General features: G+C 36.3%; 1 protein-coding gene across 4 annotated transcripts in view; it reads right to left on the bottom strand.

Annotated features, from left to right (window-relative positions):
* The window catches only part of MLLT10 (MLLT10 histone lysine methyltransferase DOT1L cofactor), a 129,951-nt gene that overhangs the window by 15,201 nt on the left and 92,983 nt on the right, over nucleotides 1-21,767 (bottom strand). For all 4 annotated transcript variants that reach the window (XM_057432614.1, XM_057432617.1, XM_057432618.1 and 1 more), the window contains exons 12-14: nucleotides 21,411-21,589; nucleotides 5,216-5,333; nucleotides 3,789-3,861 (exon numbers count right to left, since the gene is read on the bottom strand). In XM_057432614.1, the coding sequence (XP_057288597.1) occupies nucleotides 3,789-3,861; nucleotides 5,216-5,333; nucleotides 21,411-21,589 (370 nt within the window). The remainder of the gene's footprint in view (nucleotides 1-3,788; nucleotides 3,862-5,215; nucleotides 5,334-21,410; nucleotides 21,590-21,767) is intronic.

Raw genomic sequence — 21,767 nt, 5'->3', positions numbered from 1 at the left:
TAGATGGAGAAGAATTAAACCTGTGAGCAAAACCAGATGCTCAGTGTATTTCTGACTTGGGATTCTGGCCTCATGTGTGCATGGTTCCATTTCTCACACAGGACCAACACCAAAGCCCACTAATTGGGCTGGCCGGTGGATTTTGGTTGGTTAGTTTGTTTTGTATTCCTATCAACTGCAGTGAGCTCAGATTCAGATTCTTACGTATTAGTTATTCCTGTGAGCAGTAACTATTGGTGCCATTACAGGATCACAGCCATGTTGTTCTACGCGTAGTGCAGACTTAGCAACAAGACCACCAGAGTCCCAGTACAGGACAACATACAGAGTTCAGGAAATCAGTGTGCTAATTATGATTAGCGTAATAAGCAGTGGTCACAGCACATTAGCTACCTAATGACTGTCAAGCGTTTTGCAGGCACCAGAGCAAAGCAATTTTTAGAGAAAAGGTTTTAAGTAGGTGACTTAAGAGTCTGTAAGTATTTATAAATAACTCTCCTTTTGCATACAGGATGAAAGAAGAAAAACACTTGTTAAAACAAAAAGCCCTGATGAATGGGTAACCAAGGTAGTGCTTTTTGACAAGAGATGACAGCTCAACAGCATTTAACAGTTCAGCACAGACATGGCAAAAACACCCTTAAAACTAGTTGTTTACACAATGTGCTGAAGTGATAAGACGGAAGGTTTATGCAGCAACACTCTGAACAGATGTACTTCACTCCACACAAACACCACATTTTAAAAAACAAAAGAAAAATAAAACACAATACACAATCAAAACGAAAACCAGAAAACAAAATGCAGAAAAACACCACGACTCCCCCCAGCAACTTCCTTCTCTGTAGGCATGCTTTTGAAGGGCGCATAAGCTACTCTAATAGATTGCACCATTTGCATTATAAATCACCAACAAAATTCTTCTTGGGCTTACGACTGTTTTGTATCAATTTCACAAAGATAGAAACAAAGCAACACATGACTCTATAACCCTCTGCAATCCTTCACTGGAAGTCTGTATAGAAGGAGAAAAAAAAAATCAAATCTAGATTTTCATGTACCGCAACTTTAGTCAGTCCATCCTTCTCCCAGCTGAACTCACCCACTAGACATGATCTTGCATATAGGGATAAATCCTTATTTCAAATAATATGTAACCATAGTTTCCAACAGGATTATAAATGTGCTATATACACGGGTCCAATGCTGTCACTGAGAGGGGAATCCCTTGCTTCATGTTTCATACTTTGCTTACTTTCAAAACTGGTTTTTGTTTAATCCCGCAGTACAGTTAATCATACTCTTATAGTATTAATTGGAATTTAGATATTAAGGCATATGGGCATTTAGACAGAGGCATACGTACATATTTTGATGCAGGTATTTACATAATACATTTTAAAATCAAAGGTTAAGTATAGGGTAAAAAAAGTTCAGGTGCCACCTTGGGAAACATAGCAATTCCTTTGCAAAACAGAAACAGCTCACATATACCAAGCATATTTATATTTCTCATATATATATATTAAAATCTTAAATATGACAGCTTAAACATTACACTGTGGTTATATAGAGGAACAAAGATATAACAATATGGATCCGAAATGACCATACAGCTCATGAGTCACATATGTCTTCTCCAAAAAGCTGTGTCATCAACAGCAAACAATTGTTTCTGCAAGTGTTTTTATTTTAAGCAACTATTTGAAAATGACATGGTTCTTGTGGAGAAGTGTGTTATTTATGTATCTCATAAGCTTCAAAGGGAACAGAGTCAGAACTTGCAGGAAAATAATGGTAACAGACAAAGCAGGTAACATTCAGAGTTGCCAAGTTTTCAGACGGCAGATTTTTGAAGTTACCTTTTAAATCACTACAAACGGTCTTTTAAATAATCATTTTTATATACACACTACATATATATATAAACCAAAAATATTTAATTGGGGCAGGTGTGGAATTTGCTACACATTTTAGAAACACTGACGTACGTCTGCTCTTCCTTATTACACAAACCAGGGGTGAAATTCGCTGACTACTGAACTGAATGGCTAAGTTATCTAAATTTTTTCCATGCTAGGTACTTCAGACCAAGTTTTTCTATCTTTCCATTTTGGAACTACAGCAGTAATTTCTCCTCCACCACCCCTCCCCCCCCCACCTTTTCTGTCTTGTTCTTGGACAAATCTACTGCCAAGCAAAAGCTATCTGCTCTTTGCGAAATACTACAGCTTCCATATGCTGAAGGAAGCTCTGCAATAGTGGACTGAGGTGGCCTTTGTATCATCGAAACCAGCTGAAATTTGACCATGTTGTGAGTGCTGGAATGTATATATCCTGAATACACACTCCATAGAAGCATCATACTTAAGGAGTTTAGCTTCTCAGATATTCTACGTAAATACAGCCTGTACGCAACTTACGGCCTACCACAAATCGTATAAAGACAAAGTCTTTGCATATTAACTAAGAAGACATTAAAACTTGTAATTACCACAACATGTATGCGGAGGAGAACTACTTCATCAAAATCAGAAGTTCTGGAATTTCCTAATTGTTGAGCATTTCCCTCTGCAAAATTCTCTTAACTTACTTGGTTGTATATATACAAACCCATTTCTTACATATACAAAGATTTATATGCTAATGTAAATATATGCTATTTATATCAGGAACACAATCCAAACTGATTTGTAAATTCTCTTTTTATTGTCTTAGAGGCAACACATATTGGAAAGCTGAAAAGCCAGTTCATGACTCGTTAATAGCACCTAAGTACTATAATGGATATTCTCACCCCATTCGACAAGAAGTCGTTTTTGATTAATGAAGGAATATAATACAAGATCAACAACACCAGCCATGTACATTAAATTATCTAATTTGGAGGTATTTATTATAAATTACTGTAATAAACACATGCTGTAACAATCAAATTCATTGTTACAATGCTGTATCTTGTAACTACCATTTTTTTAGGTGTCCTAAAATCCTTTTTAAGATAAAATCCCAGTGGTGAGCCCCCAAGCAAAAAAACAAAACAAAACAAAACAAATAGTAATAACACTGTAAAATCTAATTCATATGGAATAAAAATAGTCTTTTGAAAACAAAGGTTCACTCTAAAATACAGGGAAAATATTACTGAAGTATTTAAAAGACAATATTGAAATTTCAACAGCAAGTATTTTAAAACAAAATAACATGATGTAATTCGAGCAGAATTCTCATGCCAAACTTCAGTAGTAGAGGTGAAATGCAGCAGGACAAAAAAGGTATTTCCCCACCCCCCACGCGAGAACTGTTGCATATTTTGAAGTGGTGATGGATAAGGAAGAAAATATTTGATTGATATTTTTAATGATATTTAACTACTCAGACCACCTTATTCCCCTGATCATTGTAGTCTTAAATCTACGGGATTTTGGAATTTTTGCAAATAAGATTAAAAATAACTAATCTGAGATAAGTAGTACATGTGGAGTAAATCACAGATAAATCCGTCTAAAGCAAGTCTCCATTTCCAACATAAAGTCCTTCATTTGTAAACCTAATTTCAGTTGATATAAAAGTAAATTTCAGCACATTTTTTAGCTATCTGGACATATTAGGGTTTTGGGATTTTTTTATATCCACAGAAAAATAAATGTATGCACACGTGTGCGTACACACACACACAAATATATAGGCTTTTAAAACACTTATGTATTACTAGTAAAAAGACAGTGAAGTTTCCAAATCTTAAAACATTTCCTTTGCCTGCACTCCCCAATGTAAATAATGCTTACCGTGGTGAGAGACTTCCTCTGGGTGAACCTCCTCTGCCAACAAGGCTGCGGCTATTATCTCCGAGATCTTGATCTGCAGTGTAAATATTTCACAGCTGATAAATCGACTCGTCTTAGATAAGAGTTTTAGAGCTGATGCAGATACTTTAAAAATACCTTAAATCTCAACTTCTATCTGTAGTTACTGCTGAAGAGCGAATACGTAACTAGTTTAAGATTGCTGAACTGTATCATGTAAGGTGTTGTCCTTACACATTTCTGAGGCTGTACCAGGCCATGGATTATGTTCACTTCTTTCATTCCTTTCAGTTTTACAGCACAGAAGCGTGGTTTGCATTTGCAGTACCCTCCCCTCAGCCACTTTTAATTTGTACGGTGAAAGTAATGAATCACAGCTGTGGACAGCTAATCTGTATGCTTATCACAGCAAATCCTGATGCTCTGTATTTTTTTAACACTTTGCATCCCAAAACAACTCATAAAATATGGAACGCATTAAACTTGCTGCTGCCGTCTAACAAGCACACCTTATTCTGCAAATTTACTGAAAACTTTATGAAAGTGTGTAATTCACTAATTCCTATTTATAAGCAGAAGCATAGGAAAGACCCTCGCTAGAAAGGTAGTAAAACAAACAAAAAAGGCCTCATTAAATACACAAAAACGTTTTGCTTGGAAGGACTCAAAAGGGTTATTTTCCCTATGGCCTCTCAATAAAATAACCCTATCTGCCGCCTTCAAGGCTGCCCTCCCCCCATTCTGAGTCAAGCGACCTCCGACCTCTTGGAGGGCAAAGACATGACTGATCCATTCTTGGTAAACTGCTAAACTCATTCCCTTCCCCCAGACAGGCATGGCTACCAGGACATGTCAACAAATCCTTACCCGGGAAGGAGACAAAGCAAAGCCCGCAGCTCATTAAAACCAACGAGGAGAGCCAGCGGACCCAAATGCCAACCGGTAAATATTCACAAGATTATTAAATGCTGCGCAAGTTCTCTAACGGGATCTCTTTCACACCGAGTTGTATGTAATGCAATTTCATGAATTATGCAAATAAAGGTTTCAGCTATTCACGACAAAACCCAGAGCTCTGTTACTCTCCTTGCAAAGAGCTCCGAACTGAACACATCAATCACAGAAGTCACAGGAGACATTGTTGCATTCCTGCCTGCTGATGGCTCTGCTTAAACATTTACATTTCAGGGACTAAAAAAAAGGGGAAAAAAAAAAGGGGGGAAGAAAAAAAAAAGGAGGGGGGGGGGAGGAAACCCGCGCTGTTCTGCAGGACAACCGAGAATTTCCTTCCTGCACATCACAACTTTATACAGATGTTGAGCAGGGTTCAAAAATAAAATTCCACAATCTTTTCAAGAACACCAAAGTCTGTAAAGTTGCACCTTTGTCACCAGCAGCAGGACGCTTACCTGCTTGGCTGTTGTCAGCCTGAGCTATAAGCGCTGCCATTGCTGAATTTGGATTCAGCCTATTGCCGTACATGTGGGATGGCGGCAGACTGAGAGATGATCCAGGTAGGGTGTTTGCCTGCAAGAAACCAATTAGTACTTGAATCCCTTTCATAAAAAAGAGGGAGAAATGCTAAATATATTTTAAAGAATATATTCATAATACACAATTATTATTTTAAGTTCAATGTTTTCTAAAACCAATATATTTAAAAGAAAAAATACTCATTTCCATTCATCAGTATAGAAATAAAATTGCAGCACTCTGAAAATGTATCAAGCTTTAAAGCATGATTTACTTGTTATTGGCAAGACCTGTTAACTAGAAAGAACCCCTTCCAATGTAAAAATTACTGCAGTAAATATTAAAAAGTACCTAAAATGCATTTTTAAAACAACCCCAGTGTAGCAGGATGGGTAGCCTTCCCCGCAATCCTGAAGTATGCACTCAATGCTAGGATCATGTGGTTATCCTACTAATTATTTAATCTTATTAAACCATTTACAAAATAAGGGCAGGTAGACAACAGATGTCTCACAAATGCCTGGGTTCCTTACATCACAAGCCGGCTGTGGAGGTCAAAAGGTCCAACTTTCAGCTCTGTAAGTTTAACTACACAGAGCCATATTTCCTTTGCTCGACTCCGTCATTAGTAAAACCTGCACACTATTTTGTTACTTCCTATTTTGATAGACTTGGAAGCCTGGTGTTTTTTTGTTTTGTTTTGTTTTTATTTTAAAGAACGCAAACAGCCATTACAAGTATGTTTTCTATACAATAGGGGGCTCAGGGAATCACAGCTTTGCCCTGACCCCATATAAGGAACTGTATTTTTGGCAGTTGGCCAGCTCTACTTATTGAAGAGCTCCCAAAGTTTGTGTTCATTCATGTTGCTAACCACAATTCTGAAGGTCTCTGCTGGGACTTGTGCCAAACAAGCGAAAATGAACCCTTAAACAGATGAAGCTAAGGAGGCTGGCCAAAATCTTGCATAATCCAATGCAATAAAAATACCTTCTTCCTTGGCTGCTTACGCTTTTTGCCTTTCGAAGAAAAGATCTGTGTTAAATGCCGAGTTGCAGGGACAGGCAATCAAAGAAAAAAAAAGGCACTGCCTTATTAAAAAGGCATTTTCCTACCTGATGAAAAAAATTACTTCAGAACAAAGCAAGGACTGCAATACTTGGGGGAGGGGGAAGTCAAAGACACACAACTGGTGTTATCACTGGTCTTAAAATGAATCTTTTAAGAAAATGTAAACAACCTTTACTTGGGGGGGGGGGGGGGAACGACAAAAAATGGAGGTGAACAGTAAGAAACTCAATTTGTGGGACATTTTGACATGTATAACTGCACACAAGAGACAGAGGAAACATACTGGTTATTACAGCAAAATATTACAGAGTATAAACTATGTCTCTGGAAAGAATCACACACTACCATTAAGTTTTGGCTTTCAGCCAACATATTAAACTTGATGAATGGACTTTTATGAATTCACACAACTGTTTTCAATGATGCTTTATTTACTATATACTGGTGAGAAATTGTGCCTGATACTTATATTCTTCTACTGTCACAAAGTTAAAAAAAGCCACAAGTAATTATTTACAATGATCAGGGTTTTTTCACTTCTCAGTTTAAAGGTACATGCACAAGATTGCAAAAATGACAGTTTCACTCCAAATGTGGCTGTTATTTCCCTTTTTTAAGGAACTGCATGTCTTTTCTAGAATTAATGTGAATTAGTTTTGAATCTTAAAAATACTACAGGCATTTCCACCTACCCAGATATAACAGCTTCCAGAAGTACAGCACGTATTAGTACTTTAACACTTACTGATGACGGCAGCAATACCACACAGCTCCTGCTATATTCCTTAATAAGTGCCTATTCCAATTCAACTATTTAGTAACCTACAGCTGTTTTCCTCTCAAAACCAAAACTAACTTCAAAAACGTCGTTTTCTGTCAAATCCTTTCACTGAAGAAACCTTACAGAATGGAATTTTACAAGATTCAACCATTATTTGCTCCCATATCTAAGAGACGAGACTACCAAAATAAAATATATATACTTCATTTAAATAAACTGGTTGAAGTTATGAATTCTACTAATACAGTTCGTGCCTTTTAGGTTTTTTAACTACAAACACCCGGTCTTATTTCTGTTCAGGTTTTGAATAATATTATTTTATAAAACAATTCTCAATTCTAGTAAGTGTACTACTCACATTTTAAACAGAAGCTGCTATACTTTTACTCTGCGTAAGCTTCACTGCAAAGTTGCTTAAAACTGCAATAGCAACTATATATTAATTTATGATGGAAGGGCAGCTATAATCAGCAAGGCAAATACATGTTTATTTGATTGAAACATGACCAAATAGCTTTAAGAACTTTCTAAAAGTATCTGAGTATCTTGAAAGGAGTTCCTAAAGTCTCTTGAGTAACCATCACATCACAAAAGACATCAAAGGAATTAAACAATGTTTGCTAAGTGGGTTGATACAACAGATCAAAAGACTTAAACAACATCTAAGAACTTGAGTTTTTTCACAAGTGGTGGTTCACCCTAAACTTAACCCCTGTTTATACTTTAAAATAATAGTAAAGGTGTCCTACAACAAGTTGGAACTACAGAAGTTCTAGTGCCATCATGTATCCTAAGCAACTCTCAAAGGAAAAAGTCACATTAATAAAACTGTTCAAGTAAGCTGAAGGTAAATAAAAAACTTTGAAAATACTTTCCTTAAATGGCAAGGTAAAATGACAAGAATAACGATTTGCAAAGCTTTATTACATATGTGACGACTTCATCTGACAGGAAAGTAGAGAAGGTGGAGGAGTGCTACATTATTTAAAGGTGAAATAGAAGCTTCGTGTTTCACTCGCAGTCGAAACAAGCTGTAGCTAGCATTTATTAAAAATGCGCAATCATCCTGTCAATACATATTAAGGTCACGGGACTGAAACATATTCTAAAATGTAGAACTTTTAAAGCTGTATGATTCTTTATTTCAGCTGATTCTGTTTACATACTCAATACAATACATGATCAAAATGTATGAACTAATGAAATAAAGAGACTGCTAAGTATTTATTTTGAAAAGGCAGCAAATTTTCCTGAAAGATTTTAGCAGCAGGATTTCAGCCCATTTAGAGGTATAGCATACCCTGCTTTCATTTATGGCATGTTCAATAAATCAGTAAAGCAATAAGCAGCGGAGCAGCACTGAAGGAAGATACACTGCAATTCACGGAATGCCCAAGTGCAGTAAGAATAAATGATTGATATTTGATTGATGCCTAAAAACACTTCTTCTACAGCAAGAAAGTGCAACTATATTCTTTCATTAGAAGAACAGGACTTGAAACTTAACTAAATTTAACTTGTATATATACATATCCTCTGAAGTATTTGAAGTAGTTTGGTATTTGCTTGCATCACTCCAAAACTGTATTTTACTGTAACAGTGTGACTATAAAACTTTCCAAGTTGACAACTATTTGCATTCATAACTGGATATTTACTTAAGTTTCCAGGGAAAACAGCTTCTTCATTTCAAAAGTTATTATGTTCTTTAAACAAAAAAAAAAAAAAAAACCAACAACAAAACCAAACAACAAAAAACAAACCACCAAAGGGCTGCAAAATGGTACAATACTTAGGTGTACACAATTAGATTAGGTCTCAAACATTTAAGAACCTTTGAGCATGCCTATTCCCCTGTACCTTTCAAGTTCTATGCTATGAAATATTTTCTGATAACAGGCCTCATTTCTGCATCAGCTCCACACCAGTAAGGTTTTAATACTCAGCGTGTGATGAGAGATGAAACCAAGTGTGAACAACTTTCGGGTCCCATGAGTAGGCTGACTGTTGAAGCTGTCAGGTTCAATTGCATCATTCCACATTATTCAATGCCCCAAACTGCTCCCTAATTGTTAGGGGCTTAACATATTCAAAACTATTGTTTAGGCTAATGCTGAAATGCCTACAGTTGAGTTTCCATAAAGAAAGGGGAGGGATTTAATTGTAGTTAAACCATTACTGAACTCTCCTCCTTTCATGATAGGACAACATGGATGGCTGGAACAACCAATTCCAAGATGCTTCTTAATCAGTTTATACCCAGTCAACATCCCATTTCCTCTCTGCTTTAAAAATAGTCATTGCTATATTGTAGCTTTGCATTATATCATGGTGATGCTTTACAATTAGTGACAGTTCACCTAATTACCTACTTCAGCTAATATATATTTGTCAACAATAATTTCAAAGGTTATTTTTATTTCTTGTTTAAAATAAAAACATTGCTCCTGTACTGTCTATACCCCTTAGAGTATGAGTACCAGATGAATGCGGTTGGGGTCATGCTATCTACCAATCATTCTAGGTTCTTCATCACAGCACGATGCTGTGATAGAAGCTGCAAAACTACCCTTTGTTCCTATTAACACAAAGCAATCAAGAGCACTAGATATCGCCAGCAACTATTTCTCATGGCCAGCTACCATCAGAAAGTATAAAAAATGTTAATGCACATGAAGTTGCAAGCTAAATTTTCTGCGAGCTATCCTGCTACACTTCTGAGAAGACATCACTACTCCTTTCCATGCAATTGCCTTTTTTCATGACATATGGAAGGAAATTCAAGTACTAGGCCGGCTGCTTGCTAAGTTACCTTAAGCTGATGTATTTTAGTCAATGATAAGCAACATTTAGCAGAACAATGTACTATTGAAAATAACATCAAAATTAAAACCTGCATTGCAATTAAATGAGCTAAGATATGAAAACATATTAATGCTATGTACATAATGATAATAAAAAATTGATAATACATATAAACTAACTGCTTTACTTGAGAAGTGAGAAGAGATGCTTATCAAGTGACAGCAGCAAAAGCAACCTGGCCTTATGTTTCCTAGCTTAACTTCGGAAGTGAATAAAAGTGATTTTTATCCCTAGAATTTTTATGGCCAGTTATGTAGCGGAGAGCATGCAACCGCTGTTTTTTCTTGGCTTTCTTGCTGTTTCTTTCAATGCAATGGGAAGAATGTGTTAATGCTTCCTTTTATTGTCTCAGTACTTCCGGTATCATCTTCAACTTCATTTAGGAGATGTGGAGGGACCACGGCTACATATCATCACTTGCCTTCTCTGAAATCTGTTATTCATCTGGGATGCCACTATACCCCATAGAAGGGTGGTCAGACTGCAATTAATTGCAGGAATGCAAACAGGTTTCTAGGACGCCTAAGTTCTGCCACATCAACAGCTTTTCATGTATCACAATGCCTGAATATTTTCACCCCAAACATGGAATTTGTTTATAAATCTTATCTAGACCTTGTTTCCAATGGAAAAAAAAAAATCCAAATTCCTGTTTATTTTCCTATATGCCAAGAAATACAGATGGAGTCAAGGACGGAATTGAGGACAACATAGAAATTCCTTAATAAAAATCTATTTCCACGTTTCTTCTGAAAACCATCATATGACTTTTCAAAATAACTAACACAACACAAAATAAAACTAAAATGCAGCATGATAAACACTGTATTTTAAATAAACCAATAATTGCATTTACACCTTCTTAATTTATCCTTTGGCTTTCATAGTTGTAAGTTGAACGTAACTGATTTTCAAACAAACTCTACTGACTTCTTTACTAAAATAGCCTCCAGTACTACTGATGACTGAAAGCAGAAGGTGTACTTTTTACAGGCAACCTCACCTCACCTGCTATCACACATACATCATGAATATGGGTCAGCCCAAACATTCACTGTAGTCTTTTACTCATTCTATGAAAGGAATACTGGAATTGAAAAGATAACCCTTCCCATATGCCACCATTACCATCCAAGCACTTTGAAGTCCTTAAAGTTTGGGTTTGGTTTGCTTAAGACAGATAATCAAGGTGCAAATTTACTATCAGTGTTTTCATTAACTGGCTAAAATAAAGGAATTAACTGAAAAGCTTAATTAGGAGGCTGGAAAAGTTGAAATCAGAAAAAGCGTTCATGATATCTTAAAAGACAAAAGCAACTTTTCAATCACAAAGAGCATTAATTACAAATTTATAAATTACTGTAATCAAAATCTGTCAGGAAAACTGTGTACGTGACATGTAAAATCATCCGATGGGTACATTATTCACATCATTAGTAATTTTTATGTTAGTAGTAAAAATAAGTACTTCAAACTTCTAGCTGTAATGAAGACCCTTGTTTATGAATAAGCAAATAATCAAATACTGTCTCTGAGAATCGTTTTGAGTGAATGTATAAATAAATCCTTCCATTAAATGAAACCATCTATAACCTTCAAACAGCAGCACTCAAGTATTTTCCAAGAAGGGCATGAATGAATGCAACTGGGAAACACAGTGGGATTTGAAAGGCAAAATGAAAAATTAATGGCACACCTACAGAAACTAATTTATACCTCTGCCCAGTGTACAACAAGGGCACATCAAGTCATTAAAAAACACATGGGTACAAGGTCTATCTTCCAATAATGTGCAAAAGCTATAACCTCGACTGTACTACCAGTTTACTCATCTCTTCCATGCTAAACTGAACATTATATAAAATTTTAACCAATTAAAATCTATTTATTTATAAATTAGACATAAAAAAGACTTGTATAATGACTTAGTAGAATGTTACCTCATTAAGAGGGTTTGCTGCATGTTTGTTTTGTTTTTAAAAAAGGAGGCTATACAGAGATAAGACCCTATGACTCCTCCACCTCCCCCACAAACTGACTGAAACCAGAGCTATAGTTGCAACACAAATCCCTTTTACCTCAAGTTTATTCCTCCATCCTTTCCATCTACTTCTGTCTTCCATAGCACTTAACCTGTATGTGCTCTGCATAGACAATGGAAGCAGTATCTTACCCGAGAATCTGTTTTCCTTAAGAACATTAACCTCTGTATCAGGAATCACAATTTCATTCTCATATTGACTAGCCAAAAGAATGACTTGATTAGGGAACAAACCCAGTATACCCATATAGCAATTTATTTTCTTCACGAGTATTCTAAAGAAAGCCAGACACTCTAATATAGGAAACAATGGATCTGAAAGAACAGTAACTACTTTAAAGAGCATCTATAATTTCAAAAATAGTAGTAATTATCAGCCACTTATGCAAAAACACAGGTATTTTAACTTTCTAAATAAACCCCAATAGTCTTTACTATCTAAGTAAAAACCTACTGTAGCATAATTACTGCTGTGTAAAAATGCTTGCAAGATTCCCAACATTTTATACAAGGTCTATATGGGCACTGCCTCAGCAACGAACTTTGCAGCTTGTAACAAAGCATATACCATGTATATACACTTGAAATCGTTTTCAAACCTAAACATTTGTTTTTATTTAAATATTTTTATTTTCACATTTTTCATGTTCAACACCATTACTATTGTCTCAGGCAGCTAAACTGAAGTAGTGCTACACTCAGTTCAACGAAGAGGTCAATGTGCCTCAGTTGCCTGGAGACTGATGGTTGCTACAGCAGCACCCGATAAGCCAAGCTAAATAAGCTTCAGCTTGAAGGCAGAAAACATTTATTGCTAGACCGAAACATTGATGCAGTAGTCTCAGCATGCAGCACTGTGAAAATCATGTAACCGCATTTCAGACTACCTGTATACTGCACTACGTCTGTGTGAAGACAATCTTACTGAAGCTAGAGGAAAATGCAAAAAGTAAAGATTTTAATAGGGCTAAATACTAGATTACTTGCAACTATGATTCCTTTGTTCTTCTAGTTGAGTCACATGTTAGAAGGAATTTTCCCTCTGGCTGTAAATTCTTCCTCCTTGCTACTCTCTTCCACCCCCATCCCGAAAATCCTCAGTTAGATCAAATGAGAAGAAAATTATATTTTTACCTGTTTTGCCTAGAACTAACAAAGAATTAGAACAGCTTTTAAGTGACAAACAATAAAATTTAGGTGGAGAAGCCTTTACTAGCCTGGTTCTTCCACATTTTGGAAGGAAAGTCACTATTTTGCACTGACATCTTACACCACAAAACCAAACCCCCCTCTGTCTTTTACATACTGAGGGATGCATCTAGCACACTTTCTAAACCTATCAGCACTGGCAATTTCCTGTCGCAATGAGTCCCAAGGATGAGCAACACACTCTATTGAGAATTCTTTCTTTTTTTCTGGATATGCCAGCTTTTCCTTTTGTATCTCCTTCTTAAGTTATAAGGAGAACCGAGTAATTTCAGTATCCAACAGTCTGTGATCCATGTTCATATTTTACCTTTGACACTGTGGGTAGGAACCTCTTTTGAGCAATTGTACCATCAAGAGGTGTTTTGATAGTCACATAAAATACATTAATTGGTTTTCATGCATCCACTATTTCTATTGATTAGATAATTCTAGTACTGCAGTAAGGATTTAATTTCCCTTTTCTGGAATGATGCTGCTTAAACCAAACCATACAATATCATGATCTCCAGATGTTTCATTATTCTCTTGTTAATTACCACACATATTTAATGTCATACAAATCACTCTTAGAAAGACAAACCCAGAAAATACAACCAAACTGACCACAAATTCAACTACAAATCATACTGTTTATCTGCAGAAAGGATCACTTAAGTCTAGATTACACTGAGTTAATTAGTATCAGCAAAAGACTGGTATGACTTCATGGCATGACTACCAGAGGAAGTATATTTTTGAGAAATTTAGCAATATACTAACATATTGTTGTAAGTGCTGTCTATTCTTTACATAATGACTGATCTAAAGCATGACAGGTTTCTCTATAAGGCACCCACCCTTTACTAGCTTTGCAGATAAGCAACAGAAATCTGTACTACCTGCATTCTGAACTTTGTAAAAGAGCTATTCTGGCATTCAACAGCTCAACTACTTCCAAAGTAAGAAACAGACTTCTAGAAGTGGCCTGAAAAAAATCTTAAAAGAGTATAAGGGTCTTCCTAAATTATGGAAATAATCTCTGATTACATGTCTAATGTAATTTACCATAATTAGGATAAGTTACTTTACACCGCAAGAAAGGATTATTCCTTACATAGGTTTGTTGGCATCATTTCCAAGTCTCTAGTTTTAAGTCTTAAAATGTTCCAATCCAAAGGTAATGTAAATTCTAAATACTTCAGATACTATGCGTACTTTGGGGAGCTTAAGCAGCCAACCATCTAGTACTGCAGGTTACTTAACGTCTGAGAGTGTCACACAGGAATGTCCTAGAACTGATTGCAGTTTGTCTTTTTTTGTGTGTGTGCATTCATTCTGCACCCTGAAGAGAAGTGCATCAAACAATGACAGCTAATAAACCTGCCATTTTCTAGGGTACCCACAGCGAGAATGGTACAGAAAATTCCCTTAAACAGACTTACACTTTTGCCAGCCCCAAAAACTTCAGGTGCTTAACCTGAAACTTTCCTTCCTCACTCACATTTACTTATTTACTTTGAGCTGAATAGCCAATTTAAAGCAAAAAAAAAAAAAAAAAAAAAGGCAAAAAACAGTACATTTCTCTGAGCAAGACAGGAGTATCTGCCTTGCCCATGCTGAATTTGAGAATATGAGATCTTTATTTCCACGTTACAGCTGCATGAAAACATCCAAATCTCGCCTACTGAAGACTTGCAGAAAAACCTTTCAAATTGAATTTTCAGCACAGATCACTCACTGTAGGTGTACTCTTGAATTTCCTCATAATTCCTCCCCTGTTTTGGAAGGTATAAATAAGATTGCTCCCAAAACTGTTCCTAACTTCTCTGCTGATAGGGTCAAGAGCCAAGAACAGAGTTCCTTTTTCCTGTATTTTCACTTATTTTCCCATGGTTGCTAGAACAGAAAAAAAAAAGGAAGAGAATGTTTCCCTTCATGGCATGTAAAATGATATGCAATCTTGAACTGTGACAAGCAAAACCCCCACCGCAAGAGAAAGTAGTGTAAACTAGTGCTATGAAGAAAGAACAGAGAACTAGAAAGATATAAATTTAGGGACTAGACTAATTAAGAAAGTGAGAAAATAACCACCAGAGGACAGAAGCATCTGAAACACCAGGTGCCCTAAATTCAGAATCTGAAAAGTTCTCAAGATTCCTGAGCTTTCACATTCCTATATTGTTAACAAATTACTCCAAAACTATCGGAAAAATAAGCCTTATCTCCCACTAAAAGCGGGATCAAAGGAGGACAGCCACCACTGTATGAATGCTAAAGAAAACCTTGCTGGTTTTCTACTGCTCCTAAGGGGCATGAAGCCAAACCAACCTCAGAAGGGACAATGGAAGTGGTAAAAGCAAACTTACTTCACTTAGAATGGCAACTGAGTAGCAGCACCTACATTCCCAATTAACACACCTCCATCATGGAGGCAATAGTTCATTACACCATGCTGAAGTGGACCCATCATGCCACCACAAATAAAACCAGGACTAAAAAGAGTAACTTCCCTATCTCTGTGCAAGCCATAAGGACTGCTGTTACAGATACTTCTTGTCCTTTTCTTTCTCTTTGTTAGCTGCTTCTGAGGCAAAGGAAGCACAGCGAATGAAGGAAGAGATGGGAACTTGGGAAGAAAATAAAACAGAAGCTGCAGAGGAAGAAAATCAGCTTAAAAAAGAAAGAGGAATACACTTACAAAAACCGTATTTTCTCTGTCCTACAAAAAACAAAATAATCTTTTGGATTGTATCTGTAAAACAGGTTAGTGACAAGTATGCGCTGTATTGCTTGAAACTGACTCTTAATGGAGTCACCAAGAGCACAAACACCATCACATGGGAGAATAAAAAGAAAAAAAACCTACAGTCACAGTTTGATCATGTTAAATTTCCACAGTAAGAATTAATCCTGAAAAACTCTGAATAGACTGAGATTACAATATTGTAAAGACTGTATATTACTGAATCATATAGTATCAGCACCGAAGAGTCAGTGAGCTACAAACATTTAAAGTAAAAGGCTGCAAGTCTTTAAAAAAAACACCAAAACACTACATGCCATTTCCACTCCCACTAAAAATACTACTGAAATGAGATTACAGGACACTTAAATGCATTTTTTTCTTAAAAGGAATATAGTCTTAGAGATGGCTTTAATAATTAATGACTGGCAGAAAACCCAGTCAAAACCCCTTACTCCCATTTCTGCAGTCTGATCTTGCATTTGGAACATAAAGACCCCAGAAACAAATTACTACAGTGCACTACCAGGGTAATTTCACCCATTTAAGTCATCAAGAAGAAAAGACAGCTCAAGCTATTTCAATCTCAATCTCAAGTAGCAAACATTTCATTATAAAATCTACAAAGTCAAAATGAAAAAAAAAAAAAATTAATCTAACAGCCACCGTTTCCTGATGAGCAGAAAGCAAATCCAAAACAACAAAACAGGCTGACAAACATTTTTGCTGTCATTATGAAACACAATGAAATCTTTGAGATAAAATCTGAGCATAGGATCTCAGAGTGGTGTAACTTGTGACTTGGCTTAATAAAAATCCAAATGCAAAAAAGTGATTTTTCTCCACAACAGAGCACACATTGATATTTATGCAAAAGTTGAAGACAAGACTTCTGAGAGAAGACAAAAGCATGGGATATACTAACTTGCTGTGACATGCAAAACCAGCAATATCAACAAACATCAATCAACAAATGTTTGTGCTGGTTGTACCTTCCCTCCTGTATCCCTTTTTTTCCTGTATTCTTGTAATTGTTCAATGCTTTGTTATGCTAATAAAGCCTCATTGAATTAAGCAGTGTGACCTACCTGAGTCTATGCACAAGACATACAAAAAAAGAGGAAGAGGATGCAAAAAAATCCGCATTTCCAGCAAGTGGCATTTTTAGTAGACCACTGATTCCCACCTGGTGAGGAACACCATCATTTAAATTCAGTTATGTCACAGCATGGAACACAAGCTAATAATCTCTTCTGGATTTATGAGATTGGAATAAAAATTATAAGTGGCACAAGAGAGAAAATGAGACACAAAAGATGATTGCAGCAAGGCCCATACTGCGCTTTTGTCTTAAAAACAAACAAATAGAAACACAGTATGTGAACTATCATACTAGACAATAGAATGAAATAAACAAAATCCAGAATTTTAAAGTTGCTGGAGTTTTTTTAAGCTCTAAAATCAGTGTTGTTTAGTTGCTGAAGGAAAAAGCAGCACTTGGGGGTTTTATATGGCCATAGCAGTTATTAAAAAATAACAAAAGGCACAGTAGTATTACTTAATTTTCTCATTTTATGGCAGTTGCCATCAATTGCTTCCAAGTTTTTTTAATACTAAGAAAAAATTTTCTGTATTAGATTTCTACCATAATCTTCTATGAAAAACAATTAAGCCAATTTTCAGACTAATTCTATGGAAGTATTTTTGTTTTCCAAGATTTTCTCTTTACAATTTCTTAATGCCCTTGCTTTAAAAAGAAAGGATGCAAAAAATCCATCCAAAAACATCAAAATTCATGATGATCCCAAAACTGTAATTACAAATACCCAACAGAGATCTAAGAAAACTTAACAGCTGAAATCCTAGAGGAGTGCACCTTAGCAGCACATCTTTAAGGCTATTCCAATTTTTAGTACTATTCCAACCACATGTCTGCCATCCTGACCAGCCACCTAAGCAACCAAAGTTTGGTCACACTTGCTCTCTTAACCGATAGTTTAAATAAAACCTGTTTTTTTAAATCATACTTTTTATCTGCTATAGAGGCAGCACAAGCTTACCTTAACTTCTAACTACTGTATGCACACCAAGGACTTTGGTTGATTTAATTAGAACACTACACAAAACATATACTAGCACAACGTTATTTGAAGACTTTCATGTTCAAGAGGTGGGTAAGCACTGAGAATATAGCCACAAGAGCCCAGCACTCTGATGAAACTTTGCAGGACCTAGGAGGGCAAAACCCTAACACCCGAAGCATAATCACTCATTTATGCTAACTGCATGGAGAAAAATGGTGGATTAGGCTCTCTTGACTGAGTCTCTTCAATCACTAGTAAGGACCTCATGAACTTAAAAAGACCCCGGAGCCCAGGAAAACAAAAACACATTACAGGTGGTTGTCCTGAATTAGTGTGACTCAAAGACACTTCCAGCAGGAAGACCTGCTTGGTATTTTTAAGTCTTGGAAGTTGGGAAAAAGCATCATTGCCTGGTGCAATGACAGAAGCAGCACCAATCCTAAACCTCAAACAGGACATGAAAGTACTTAATATTTTAAAATTTATAATAGACATCCATCTTCTTTCTCGTCCGTGCCAGAAAGTACTATGTAAACTCATTTTCCCCATGAATGAGGAAGAACTATGTCAATGGACCGTAAAATCACCTGACTGTTCACTTCTTGCCACTACAGCTTCTTTGTAGGAAGTTTCTCACAAAAAAACAAACTACTACAAAACAAACAAACAAGCAAGACCTAACACCAAACCAGAAAGGTGACAGTAACCTGTTAATGGATGCCAGACAAAAAGGAAAAGTGCCAGTCTAACTGCAAATGGTGAAGATAGGGAATACAGAAGAGGAAAAAGATTGGGACAGCAAATATACAGGTGCCTTGGCTGTAAAGCGTAACTTAAGAGACATGTCATGCTATACAGCTTACCAGAGGTGTGATGTTTGGTCGAAATATCAGTGCCTGTATAACAGTTCAGACGTTGGAAGGACCATGTTCAAATTCATTTGTTGACACCACTGATGTAGGAAAATCAAAGACTATGCCTTTACCAATTTCCTACAGCAGGCACTAGTTAACCTAGTGTAGTCCTAGAATCACTGAAGTAGCGTAGGACTACATTAATTCTCAGTGCACACAGACAGCCCCTTTGAGGCTGTCAAACAAAACTTCTCGCCATTGGAACCTCCCTTTATAGGTTCAGAGCCAAAAGACTCTTTAAAAGGTTGTACCTCTGAATAAGATCCTGACAAGTAAATCTATGACCACTTGAAAACATGTACCCAGGTAAGATACACAGCTCCAGAGATGGGTGATGGGGGACACACAACAACAACAACACCAAAAATGGCACATCTCCCAAAAAACAGAGCCAAAGGAAGAACAGGAATTTTAAGCACTTAACCTATAGAGGGCTCTAATAAATCTACACACTAAGAGGAAGTACATCTCCTAGGGTATACGTCTCCTTTTTGTAACAATATGAAGAAAAAAAATGTGTGATATTTCTGTTCCTCCTGCTAAATATGGGCTCTGTCCTATTGCTTACTGAATGCGTTTATCCTCTGACAGAGTTTATCAAACAGAAGTGATGGTGCACAATTCTTGCTTACTTTATTTTTCCATGTCAACTGTGATTTTAAACACCTTTGTCTTGTCCCTTCTCAGTGTCTCTTTTTCAGGCCAAGAATCCTAAGCTATTTACACATTCCTTATAAAGATGCTGCTCCTTGCCGGTATTCCCTCCATGGTTCTTCTGGCACCCCTTCTGATATCTACTCTATATGTTTTGAATAGAAACTGCCTTCTTCCTTTAACAGTAACTTCATTTTCCCTCTTACCACCTTGTCAACACAGGCTGGTGAGGTCTTTCAGCAGTCTGGGACAGCTCATCTTCAGAATAGCTTACTCCATAACCTAGCATAACCAGCAAGCATAGCTGCTCCTCCTCCTCATTTTCCTAGATCATTTATTAGTACATTGAGCTGTACAAAAGGCCACAAAGCTGATCTTTCCAAGACTCTCATGCTAAACCTCTCCACTGTGAAAACTGAGCATCTACTTGTTTCATTTTTTTTAAATTTTTATTTTGTTACTAAACTAAACTATGACACTACCTCTCTCCTTATCTCCACAAAAAAAAAAAAAAAACTCCCTTCACAAAAGCTACACTGCCTTTTCACCAAAGCATCACATTTTTAATTGATTTCTTTAAAATATATCAATTTGTGCAACACAGATGTCACCCAATTTTGGGGGGAACTGGCGAACAGATTCTAAAGTTACAAGACTGAAGTCACACAGACTAGCATAAAGCAGGCCTTATTTCCTTAGGAAACCAGTCCAGAAGAATTATGTAAAAATATGAACTGCTACCTATAGCCACAAAGTGTTAGTTGATATTGAAATGTATTCTATGTTGGCCTGCACATAGTATTTCTGCTATACATATGTGCTATACACACACGTATGTACCATATACACACAAGTATGTACCTATTAAACCTGATTTTAATTCTTCAGGTTTATGTCCACTATCTTCAATCACTGTACACTCTACAAATTAGAAGTTGATTGCTTATACGCACACACAAAAAAAGATATATTTGATGCATTAATCGTAAAACATATTCCCACCAGAAAACAACAAATACAAGAAACACAGAGAATAAAAAACATACTATCCAGTAGAGTATTCCTTCGTACTTGCACTCTAACCATGATAGCTTTCTACAGCTATAACTTCATACTCTCTTCTTGCCTTGATAAATGCAATCTTACCAAACTTAAATTCATACAAAATACTACCATAAAGATAGATTTTCTGATTCATTACTTTGACTACATCACCCTTCCACACTCCCTTAACACCTCTCTTATTCCTTCACCATCAAACAGGAACTACATGTCTTAATTTGTATGATCTTTCAGATATACAGCTATAGCACACACGTCAACTTTCATTTGATATCAAGATGACTGCCTTGGCCACCTCTTTGCCAGGGCTAGCCTTCATTGTCCATTCATCAAATTTTCCAAATAAACCTCTGTTCTTTAACTAAAACCAGCATTCTGGCATGAAACAGGCAAACGTTTATGGTTTCCTCTCTTAAATCCTTTGTTACAACATTGTTCTGATAACAGACATTGGTTAGAGCACTGATGAATTGCAACTGCCATTTATGCTGCTAGTCATAACACAGTCATTATTACTACACACTTCCACAGAGCATCTTTTAAAATCTATGTGCTCTACAAAGATGGAACTACGTAATCATATGGGGAACTTCTAGTCACTGTAACATTTTCATAACAAACACAATACTTATCAACCTATTTTCCAAACAAATTATTGTTTCTTTTAACATTAAAAACAAGTAGGTCAATAACATGGTTTGCTATCTTAAACTCTTGTGATAGTTTACCTGAGTTGCAGCAACAACAGTAGTTACAGAAGGCGCAGTTGAAGGTGATAGAGCTCCCACTTGCTGCAAGTGGCCTGAAGCCTGCTGAGGTAAATGAGAACTGGAAACGGGGGTGCTAGATCCTGAGCCAGATACTGCATTTGGAAATGATACTGCTACATCATTGCTGCTAAAAATACCTGAAAAAAAAATTACAAAAACAATTACATGCATCTCTCTCTCTTCCCCTCCATTTTCTAGTAACCATGTAAATAACGCAGTAGAAAATCAACCAAGACAAATAAGATCACTTAATACATAATGCAGAAAGCTCTGTGTTGAAATTCTAACCATGCTGATTGATAAAAATGCTCTCGT

This window comes from Pezoporus wallicus, unplaced genomic scaffold (genome assembly GCF_028554395.1).
Source record: "Pezoporus wallicus isolate ANWC-B61680 ecotype Strahan unplaced genomic scaffold, APGP_CSIRO_Pwel_v1 scaffold_2584, whole genome shotgun sequence".
NCBI classification, from domain to species: domain Eukaryota; kingdom Metazoa; phylum Chordata; class Aves; order Psittaciformes; family Psittacidae; genus Pezoporus; species Pezoporus wallicus.
Note: the sequence above shows the minus strand (reverse complement) of the source record. Positions and strands in the feature narration are given on the sequence as shown.